This window comes from Chiloscyllium plagiosum, chromosome 17 (assembly GCF_004010195.1).
Source record: "Chiloscyllium plagiosum isolate BGI_BamShark_2017 chromosome 17, ASM401019v2, whole genome shotgun sequence".
Lineage (NCBI taxonomy): Eukaryota > Metazoa > Chordata > Chondrichthyes > Orectolobiformes > Hemiscylliidae > Chiloscyllium > Chiloscyllium plagiosum.
Genome location: NC_057726.1, coordinates 41,859,643 through 41,871,520, shown reverse-complemented (window position 1 = coordinate 41,871,520; position 11,878 = coordinate 41,859,643). Strand labels below are relative to the sequence as shown.

At 38.9% G+C, this 11,878-nt stretch overlaps 1 protein-coding gene across 1 annotated transcript in view; it reads right to left on the bottom strand.

Annotated features, from left to right (window-relative positions):
* Positions 1-768: 768 nt before the first annotated feature.
* The window catches only part of cnep1r1 (CTD nuclear envelope phosphatase 1 regulatory subunit 1), a 15,091-nt gene continuing 3,981 nt past the window's right edge, over positions 769-11,878 (bottom strand). The window contains exons 4-6 of the mRNA XM_043706944.1: positions 10,944-11,053; positions 4,822-4,876; positions 769-1,797 (exon numbers count right to left, since the gene is read on the bottom strand). Coding sequence (XP_043562879.1) covers positions 1,756-1,797; positions 4,822-4,876; positions 10,944-11,053 — 207 coding nt within the window. The 3' untranslated portion in view covers positions 769-1,755. The remainder of the gene's footprint in view (positions 1,798-4,821; positions 4,877-10,943; positions 11,054-11,878) is intronic.

Sequence of the window (11,878 nt, the reverse complement as noted above, 5' to 3'; positions counted from 1 at the left end):
GAAAAATTCTCCAAGAACGGAGCTATTCATTTTTAGAGAACATTCACTGATGGAGAGATAAACCAAAACCATGAATGGGAAAGATGTTTCAAATGGGGCCCAAGCATTAGGAAGCTCAGCCACTACTTGTGGGATTGAAGGGAAGGAGGAGTGCTTAAGTCCTGAAGATGAGGACACAGGAGGGAATGGAAAGCTGGAAGCAGTTTCTAAAGTAGCATTACGCAAGCCTGGAAAGAGAAGCAAGCAAAGTTGAGAATTTTAATTCAATGCTTTAGAGACTGTGTCATTACACCATGAATAAGGAGTGATGGCTGAATTGACAAGAAGCAGGCTGTGAAGTTTAAAATTAGTTGGAGTTTGAGGAAGAAAGAAGTCAGCCACCTGGCAAAGGTACTGGTGAAACTGATCAAAAAATGACAAATGTTCTTAAAAGCATCATTATATATTTTGACAGCAGTGTGTTGGAAACAGGCAATGTTGTAAAGATGCTAAAATAAATCTTGGTGAAGAATGGATGAGATGGTATTATTTGAAGTTAATCTTCTCACACAGATTGAGTACATAAAGCCTGGATGAACAGCCAAGGATGGGGTGAAGGAAATACCAGAGCTTTTGGCAATACTTCAAACAATTGCTCTAGTCTTCCTGGTGTCCAACAGGAGTTAACTGTAGTTCATGCACAACAGTACTGGCTTTTCATAAATGAGAATCCATTATTCATTAAGTTTTCTAGATTAACAGATTAATTAAAACAATAATTGCATTATGATCAAGCAATCATTTTCATATAAATTGTTTATTGCTATGTACACAGGTTGACAAAATTCAAGTGCCTGAAAAGCATTTACAAAGTCATGATGTTTTTAAAATTTTAAAACTTTAAATCAGTTATTAAAATACAAAGAGGCAAGAGTAGAACTGCAACAGAATCTAGAATTGCAATGCAAGATAACATAAACGACGGCAAGATTGAAACAATCATTTCTGCATGGTTATACAGACTGCATAATTGCGGAGTAAAATTATAACCTTATATGCAACTGTTTGCATGGCAAATGAAACAAATGATCCCTTCCTATAAACAGATTTGTACAAAACACAATTCAGCAGATTGAAAGATTCAAGGTCTCAACCAAAGCTTTGCTGATCCATTTCTAATTCAACTCAGTCTAAGTAAAATAAAGATACAGATGCCTGTTGAACAGTAAAGGTAACGTAGCAACAGAACATCTCAACTTTATACATGAAAAGAAGGAAAAGTAACAGTTTAAAAGAACAAAGGCATGCAACAATGGTTGAGCAATCTTGTTAGAACAATTCCTGATACAGTTCAGCCCAATTCACAATGGGAATTGGTCACAGTTTTAAATCCTTAATGTTGTACTTAGAGTCTGAGTCACAAAATAGTTACAAAAGCTTATCCATAATAAAATGAGCAGTCCAACCCAGAAGTTAAAATATAAAGAACCTAGAATCTAATAAATTAAAGTAATCTGGCACGATTTAAATACAAATTTAATATTGTATTTCATACCAAGTGATCCTAAATCTCTAAACTGCTAGCTGCAATACCAGATTTTACAAAATGCATTTCTATTGCTGTAGATTATTCTCTGTTCTAGAGAACTTTCGCTGAAAATTCCAATGTTGACATGAAAATGAACAGTGCATTTATTGACTTTTGCAGTGTCACAGTTGAACTGAACTTAGATTTGTTCCCCCGAGATGCCACGGTACTACTGGCACATGTATTCATCACTGGACATGGGGCCTGGGCTTTAATATTAGTTTTCCAGTCTAGACAGATTAAAAAATATTGAAGTTACAAAAAAAGTTTCCAAACATTCAGAAAACAAAAGAGTTACTGCATAAAATAGTTGATAGCTTGAAAAGTCATCCTGATGTGAAATGAACAGCAAGTTAAAACAGATTCATGAGCCAAATTAACAGTAACATTGTTCAAGCTAGAAGGATTGAAATCATGGACAAAACACTGTCAAATGGGGATACAAGCACAACCATGTACCTTCCCTCAAGCCTCAGGCTATTCTTGACAATCAGATTAATTGCTTTACTTGGATGAAAGCCAGTATTTCTAAAAATCTAAAACATACAAAATCAGAAATTGCTGGAGAATCTCAGCAGGTCTGGCAGCATCTGTGGAGAGAAAACAGAGTTAACGTTCGAGTCCAGTGACCCTTCAATGAAAACTTTGTTTCACATCTCCAGCATCCAAAGTTGTTTGTTTTATCTCTAAAAATCTTATGCTCATCAGGTCAAGGATTTGGATATTGGTAACTGTTCCCTTTTCTATTTTATAGTTTCTATTTATTTTCTGCCTCTATCCACTACTGCTTTTGTTTCACTCAACCCCTACAATTTCCCTCATTATCTTTAGTGTTAGGTCAGAGCTGGCCCTGACTCCAGAATGAGGTTCCTTTTACATTATAATTGTGGCACCAATGGGAAATTGTTATGCACTACAGTTATGGCATATGTATGTCCAAAATCTGACAGATCAGTTATTGTTAAATGTTGGCACTTTACTGGGTGGTGGTTATGTCAGTAACTCAAACAAATGATGTAACAAATCCACTTACAAAACATTCCCACTGAATTAGACAAGTGTGAGAAGAATGAAGTCCTTGTTTCTTAAGGCATAGTTAAGACCTAGGGACAACAGATGCAACCTTCCAACGATACGAGGAGACAAACAGTCTCATTGCCAAAGATGAATCAAGTCATTAACCCACATTAGTGATTATAAAAGCAAAATGCTGTACAGTCTAGAGATCTGAAATAAAACAGAAGAATCAGATTCGATGAGAAACATTAATTCTGTTTCTCTCTCCACAGGTAATGCCAGACCTGAATTTCTCCAAGACTTTGATTTTATTCCACATTAATTGCTGGATTAGAATCAGATTTTAGGGAGATATTTTGAAAAGGATAAGTGAATTTGAAAGTAATCATCACTGACTCAAGTTGATGCCTCGTTCAGTAACTAATGAAGTAAGCCATTGATGAACAGTGTTTGAGATATTGCTCCTTTCCTATTCAGCCAGCTAGGAATTTGTTAAAGGGTGTAGGAACACACAAATGAAGCAATCACCTCTTGAGCAGTTCACAAGAGGGCAGATTCATATTGTTTTTAAACAAATAAAGTACAAAGCTCTGAACTGCATTAAATCCTCTAAAACTACTGATTTGAGGCTTGGACCAATTTGAAAGGTAACAGTTGCAGGACTGCCATAGCTAGCTGGACTCAGTTACAGCTACCTATAATCATGAATACACTTCTGAAGCTCATCCTAAGAATGAAAGTGATGGAATTCAACAAATCTAACTAAGAGTGGACAGCGTGACAAGTGTAGCGGACAGCGAAGGAGAATATCTCAGAGCACAATGGAATCTTGATCAGATTGGCAAGTGGCCCAAGGAAAGGTAGATGAAGTTTAATTTAGATAAATGATGTGCTGCATTTTAGTAAGGCAAATCAGGGCAGGACTTAATGGTAAGGTCGTGGGGAATGTTGATGAACAAAGAGACCTTGGAGTACAAGTTCATAGTTCCTTGAAAGTAGCGTCACATTTAGACAGGATGGTGAAGGCAGTGTTTGGTACGCTTGCTTTCACTGGTCAATGCATTGCGTATAGGAGTTGGGAGATCGTGTTGCAGCTGTACAGGACATTGATTAGGCCACTTTTGGAATATTGAATGCAATTGTGCTCTCCTAGCTATAGGAAAGATGTGAAACTTGGAAAGGTTCAGAAAAGATTTACAATGACGTTGCCAGGTTGGAGGGCTTGAGCTATAGGGAGATGCTGAATAGGCCGAGGCTGTTTTCTCTGGTGTGTCAGAGGCTGAGGTTTATAATATCATGAGGAGCATGGATGAATAACCAAGTTTTTCCCCAGTCCAAAACTGAAGAACATAGGTTTAAAATATTTAAAAGGGACCTAGAGTGCAACTTTTTCACGCAGAGGGTGTTGCGTGTATGGAATCAACTCACAAGAGGCGCTGAAGGCTGGTACAATTACAACATTTAAAAGATATTTGGATGGGTACATGAAGAGGAAGGCTTTCGAGGGATATGGGCCAAATATTGGTAAATGGGATTAAATTAATTTAGGATATCTGGTTGACATGGAAGAGTTGGACCAAAGGGTCTGTTTCTATGCTGCACATGTCTATAACTCTATGACTAATTATAGCTGCTTATAAACTCCAAGTCAGAGAGCACTTGTAACGGTTTGTAAATTTATAACTTCCCCTGATAAGAATACATTACGGAACTTTTGAATGTCTTCCCAAAGTTTGCTACAATGACAAAACAATCATCTGATGAAGGTGCGGCGCTTCAAAAGCTAGTGCTTCCAATTAAACCTGTTGGACTATAACCTGATGTTGTTTGATTTTTAACTTATGACAAAACAAGATATTCAACCAGTCACCAAACTGAAGACAAAAATATCACTTCCAAATCAGTGGCAATTCTCATATATTTTGAACATGTTTAAGCTCTGCACTGGTTTCTTACCTCCTTGGTCACCTTAACTTGCTTACTGCTCATGCAGTTAAAGAAAGATTAAAACAATCTTCTTAAAAATAAAAATCCATACAAATACATAAAATGCTCCTAAGTCTTAGAACAGTTTTGTTTCAAACCAGCAACAAACCAAAATTCAAATACTTATTCACTTATACAGAAAAACCAAATGATTGTCTAACTCAAATTAGCCAGGACTTCAACTTAAAGATAAAACAATATGGGGTTTAATGCATTTCCCAGGCAGTCTGGCTTTGGCAACAAATACTTACATCATCACAAGACATATTGTATTCTGCCAAAACAGTTCGACATCTTGCAGCAATGCTGCAAGAAACATGTTAAGGAACGCTAAGTATTCATCAATTAAAACTAGAGACTCTTGACATTGGTCCTGTTCTTTGAGAGGCTCAGTGTAAGAAACTAGTTATTAATTCTAAGAATGATAAATTCCTCAACAGAACACAGTAAAGAAAATTGTATTGTAAAACTATGTTTCATATTGGCATCAAATAGTTTTGTAACAGTTAAATATATGCAAACTTCAGTTGAATTCTTTACTTATATTACAAAAATATTACACAGTATTAATGCACTGAATGAAAACAAGAATCAACTCAGCAGAAGGTATTTCCTGGAATACTTTCATATACATTTGAATACCTTCTCCCTTCCTCTTCCTCGTCCTCAGTCCTTATGTATGTAGAAACAGAAAATAAGAGGTCTTTCGAGCCTGCTCCACCTGATCATCCAACTCAATAACCTGTTCCTGCTTTTCAGCATATACCTGATCCCCTTGGCCCCAAGTACAATATGCAATCATTGTTGAAATTATACAATATTTTGTCTCGACTCTCTGTGGTAGCAAACTCCACAGGCTCAACACGCTCTGGATGAAGAAACTTCTCACCTGACTCTGAAATTATTCACACTTTTTCCTTGGACAGTGACCCCGGTTCTGAACTCCCCATCATTCTTCATCTACCCTGTCTAGTCCTGTTAGAATTTTATCTGTTTCTATGCAATCCCACCCAACATTCTCCTGAAATCCCGCTAATATATTCAACCTCACCTCATACATGCTATCCCCAGAATCAGTCTGGCAAACCTTCTCTGCACTCTCTGTAACAAGAGCATCCATCCTCACCAAAACTGCATGCAATATTCCAGGTGTGGTCTCACGAATACCCTGCACAATTTTAGCAGGACATCTCCGTTCTTGCATTCAAATGCTCTCGCTATGAAGGCCAACATGTCATTCACCTTCTGCTGCACCTGCAATGCTGACCTTCAGTGACTGGTATATGAGGACACCCAGATCTCGTTGCACATTCCCCTCCTTCCTACTTTTGCTCTCAAAGTGAATAACCTCACATTTACCCACATTATATTTCACTTGCCATGCACTTGCCTATTAACTCTTATCCAAATCACACTGAAGCACCTCTACATCCTCCTCACAGTTCACCCTCCCATTCACCTTTGCCTCATGTGCAAATCTGGAGATGTTACATTTGGTTCCCTCATTTAAATAATTACCCAATGTTGTGAATAGTTGGGGTCCAGGCACGGATCCCGACACTACCCCATTAGTCACTGTTGGTCATTCTAAAAACACTGGTTTTCTATCCGTCTCAATACACTATCCCCAATTCTATGAACTTTAACTTTACACACTAAGCTCTTATATGGGACTTTGCAAAAGCCTTCTTAAAGTCCACATCCTTTAGCTCCCCCTCATCAACTCTACAAATTACATCCTCAAAGAATTCCAGCAGATTTGTCAAGCATGATTTCTCCTTTCATAAATCCATGCTGATTCTGTCCAATCCTGCAGGGACATAGAAGCTGACTGTAAAAGCTTCTATATGTAGGTGAACAGAAAAATATCAGCAATGACAACAGTCAGAAGCTGAGAGAGTTATAAAGAGGAGCAAAGAAATAGCAAAAGAACTGAACATATATTTTTAAATTGAAAAAATTACAAAGTCAGTGGATGCATCAATAATCTGCAACAGTCAGCAGCACCTAGAACAGTGAGAGAGAAAAGGACCCTGAAGCAAGATGTTAGCATCACCTAAAGCAGTAACTCTCAACCTTTCGTATCTTATGCATCACTAATCATTTTCTCACATAACCCTGGTCCCATCATAATAATTAACCAAGGAGTATAATTTTATATTTACAAGCATCTTGTAAATAGCAATGAAAATTTTAAAGAAACATTAAAAATTGCAATGAGAATACATTTTATTGACAAACTGTAAAATAAACAAAATGAGATAGAGTCATATAGTACACAAACAGATCCTTCAGTCCAACCATAATCCCAAACTAAACTAGCCCCACCTGCCTACGATTGTCTTTTAATTACTGTAACTGTACCTGCATCCACAACTTCTTCTGGAAGTTCTTCCATACATGAACTACTCTGTACAAAAAAAATTGCCCCGTGTGTTTTTAAGCATTTTTCCTCTCACCCTAAAAATACGACTAAGAAAAGTGGTGGGGAAAAGCCAGGTACCTTTCGACCTGTGAGCCTGAATCAGTGATGGGCAAATTGTTGGAGGGAATCTGGAGGGACAGGATTTAAATGAATTTGGAAAGGGAAGGACTAATTAGTGGCTTTCAGCGTGGGAAATTGTGTCTCACTAACTTAAAGGAATTTTTTGAAGTAGTAAAGAGGAGGATTGATGAGAGGAGAGTGGTGGATGTGATCCATGTGGACTTCAGTAAGGCATTTGACAACATTCTTCATAGTAGACTGATGAGCAGGGTTAGATCACATGGAATACAGGGAGAACTAGACATTTGGATACAGAACTGACTTGAAGGTAGAAGAGAAAGGGAGGGTTGCTTTTCAGACTAGAAGCCTGTGACCAGCAGTATGACACAATGAGGAGTGCTGAGTCCACTGCTTTTCATTATTCATACAAATGATCTGAATGTGAACATAGGAGGTATAGTTCATAAGTCTGCAGATAACACCAAAATTGGAGTTGTTGTGGACAGTGAAGGAGGTTACCTCAGAGTACAACGAGACCTTGATCAGATGGGCCAATGGGCCAAGGAGTGGCAGATGGAGTTTAATTTAGATAAAAATGAGGTACTATATTTTGGAAAGGCAAATCAGGGCAGGATTTGTATCTTAATGGTAAGGTTCTGGGGAGTGTTGCTGAACAGAGACCTTGGAGTACAGGTTGATAGTCCCTTGAAAGTGGAGTACCAGGCATGCGTGATAGTGAGTTGAAAAATGTGGTGCTGGAAAAACACAGCAGGCCAGGCAGCATCCGAGGAGCAGGAAAATCAACGTTTCAGGCATAAGCCCTTCCTCACACGAACTACTCTGTACAAAAAGAATTGCCCCTCATGTTTTTAAGCATTTTTCCTCTCACCCTCCTGAGGAAGGGCTTATGCCCGAAACATCGATTCTCCTGCTCCTCGGATGCTGCCTGGCCTGCTGTGTTTTTCCAGCACCACATTTGTCAACTCTGGTACTTCAGCATCTGCAGTCCTCACTTTCTCCTAGACATTATAGTGAAGAAGGCATGTGGTATGCTTGCCTTTATTGGTCAGTGCATTGAGTATGGGAGTTGGGAGGCCATGTTGCAACTATACAGAACATTGGTTTGGCCACTTTTGGAATACTGCGTTCAATTCCAGTCTCCCATTGACAGAAAGGACGTTGTGAAAATTGAAAGGGTTCAGAAAAGTTTTACAAAGATGTTGCCAGGGTTGGAGAGTTTGAGCTAAAGGGAGAGGGTGAATAGACTGAGGCTATTTTCCCTGGCGTGTCAGAGGCTGAGGGGTGACCTTACAGAATCATGAGGGGCATGGATAGACATGGTCTTTTCCCTGGGGTGGGGGAATCCACAACTATATGGCATAGGTTTAAAATGAGAGGGAAAAGATTTAAAAGGGACCTAAGGGCAACTTTTACACATAGAGTGGTATGTGTATGGAGTGAGCTGCCATAGGAAGTGGTGGATGCTGGTACAATTACAACATTTAAAAGGCATCTGGATAGGTATATAAATAGGAAGGTTTTACAGGATTTTGCGCCAAATATTGGGAATTGGGAGTAGATTTATTTGGGATATTTGGTCGGCATGGACAAGTTGGACCAAAGGCTCTGCTTCCATGCTGTACAGCTCTACGACTCTATCGAGTCATGCCCCAGTCTTGAAATCCCTCACCTTTGGAAAAAGACACCTGCCAATACCTTATCTATACTCAGTATTTTATAAACCTGTACAGGTCACCTCTCAATGTCCTACAGCCCCAGCCTATTCAGCCTCTTCTTGTAACTTAAGCTCTCCATTCCTAGCAACATCGTGGTGCGTCTCTTCTGAACCCCCTCCAGCATAATAATACCATTCCTATATCAAGGCGACCAAAAATGGACACAGTACTCCAGAAGAAGCCTCACCAACATCCTGTACAACCTCAACATAATAGTCTGAGCAATGAAAAGAAAGTCTGCTAAACAACTTCTTAACCACCCTATCTTTATGTGATTATGTACCTGAACCCCTACGTCTCTGTACTACAACATAATCCAAAATAATGTACTACAACTCACTATCACGTCTTATTAATGAGAAGCCTACAGTTGCATTTCACTAGCAACAATGTCAATTCCTGAAGTCTCTCCAGATCACCTTCACTTTTCATTGGTTGCGAGACACCGACGTAATGAGAGCAACACTGTGGTCAGCTAGGACCACAGTTACTGTACTTTTTTTTTAAAAAGAGGATCAAGAGCTTGAAAGTGTATTGCGGCAACTCTGAGTGAAACATGAGAACTTTGTATCTATTATATTCCAATTTGAAATATTTTGACCTCATGCTATATATCTGATGTGGTATGTGTTTACTAAATTTGGGACTAGACTTTGTGCTAGCCAGGTAGTTGTTTCTGAAGCGAAACTGCACATTGTGCATGGGACCCTGAGGCAATTCCGTTTTGCAGATTCAAAAGGAACTGCATGGGAAATTGAAGATTCCATGAGATAATTCCCCCAAGTTTGGAAACCTCAAAATCTCCACTTAAATCGGAGAATTCAGACAGTACTATTGAAAGTAAATAGTTATTCAGAATAAGTTAAACTTTTAATTATGTAGTCTAATTCCTGTGTTATTATTAAACTGTGACCCCCAATAAACCTCAGCCCACATTCGGGGAAAAAAAAGTCAACGAGACCTTGATGTGACACTCACTCATACTCTGGAACCCAACACTTCCTCTCTGCGCCTGACACCCAACAGCCCCCAGCTCTCTTTTCCAGTCACCAGACCTGACCACCTCCCCGCAACCACCAAATCCCCACCCTTCTGGACCTGACCCCACTACATAATCAACACCCCTGCGCCATCAACCTTGACACCCATTTCTACCGTTTTAGAGTAACTCACTGTTTTAGGCCCAACACTACCACAGGATTCAGCAGCATCCCCCACTCCACTGCTGGACCCTTTTTCTCTCACCCACTTTAAAGGTACTGTAAACACTCCATCACTTACCCCACCATTTTGCAGAAGTAACAAATTTTGGAGAGAATGAGCGTTGTAAAGAAGATGCAAAGAGGTTTCAAAGGGATAGAGACAGGCTGAGTGAGTGCGCAAAAGCATAGCAGATGGAATATTAATTTAAGGTTTATGAACTTTAGTAGGAGGAATAAAGGTTTACAATGTTATTTTAAAAGCTGAGAAATTTGAAAGCGTTGATGTCCAAAGGGACTCAAGTATCCTTCATCATAAGTCACTGAAAATTTACATGCAAACGCAACATACAATTTGAAAGGCAAACAGTATTAGCCTTTATAGAAGCAAACACATCTTGCTTCAATTGTATAGAAAAATGGCGAGACTGCACATAGAGTATTGAATGTAGTCCTGGTCCCCTGACCTAAGGGTGGATGCTTTTATCAGAGACCGATTTCAGAGATTTTGGGATTGTTTTGTGAGGAGAGATCGAGAATTGTGGGCCTCAATTCCCCTGGTGTTTAGAAAACTTATAAAATTCAAGAGAAAGAGAAGAGACGTGGAAAAGATGTCTCCCCTGGCTGTTAGGGTCCAGAACCAGAGGACACCCTGGACTGAAATGAGACATTATTTTCACTGAAAGGTTGGTGAATGTTTGATATTTCGTATGTAAGGACCATGGAAACTCAGTCATTCAGTAAAATCAAAAGAGAGATTGACAAGATTTAGAGTTACTATAAGCATTAATGAGTGGATCATCTGCCAAAATGCAAGGTGCTAGAAGAGGCTTGAGGGGTTGAATGACTTTCTCCCACTCTTGCATTACTTTTCTCCCATGAAATAATAATCTCCCTCCCAATTCTAAAAATTGCACTGATAATAATTTGAAGGACACACCAAAAAAGGATACATTGACGGTGCAACCACTCTTTTATGTATTCCAGCAAAAAATAAACCAATAAGTGTTATACAACTAATCGTGAAGAATGGATGATTCCATAATGATGTGAAAAAAGATACCTAAAAAGGATTTAAAACATAAAAGAAAAATTTTAGGAACATTGCTTCTCAATTCCAATTGTAAATAAGATCAAGTGGGCAAGGTTGCAATCATATCAAGCTAATTTGAAGTACCAATAACATCATCAATTTACAGAAACAAACATATGTATTAAATATTTAAAAATTTGTTACAAATCTGTTATTTATGTTGCAAGGATTCCTCATATCAAATTTTACATTTTGCAAACACAGTAATTAAAAAGAAAGCAACTCCCATTTGACAACACCAGTTATTGTTTTATTTAATACATCAAGACAAGAAAATGGAACAAGTTAACTCATTCTATCCATGGACCACACAAAAATTACTTTAGGAACTCTGGCAATAACAATACCTACTCCCCCAAACTTTTCTTATTTTTCTATCATTTGAAGATTGTTGCAATATGGATTCTGACTAACAGACACATTTTAGTATCTCATTCAAGACAACATTGGCATTTGAGTCATGAACTGAAAATGTGTTGCTGGAAAAGCGCAGCAGGTCAAGCAGCATCCAAGAAGCAGGAGAATCGACGTTTCGGGCATGAGCCCTTCTTCAGGAATGAGGAAAGTGTGCCAAGTAGGCTAAGATAAAAGGTAGGGAGGAGGGACTTGGGGGAGGGACGTTAGAAATGCAATAGGTGGAAGGAGGTTAAGGTGAGGGCGTTGGCTGGAGTAGGGGTGGGGGCGGAGAGGTCAGGAAGAAGATTGCAGGTTAGGAAGGTGGTGCTGAGTTCGAGGGTTGGGACTGAGACAAGGTGGGAGGAGGGGAAGTGAGGAAACTGGAGAAATCTGAGTTCA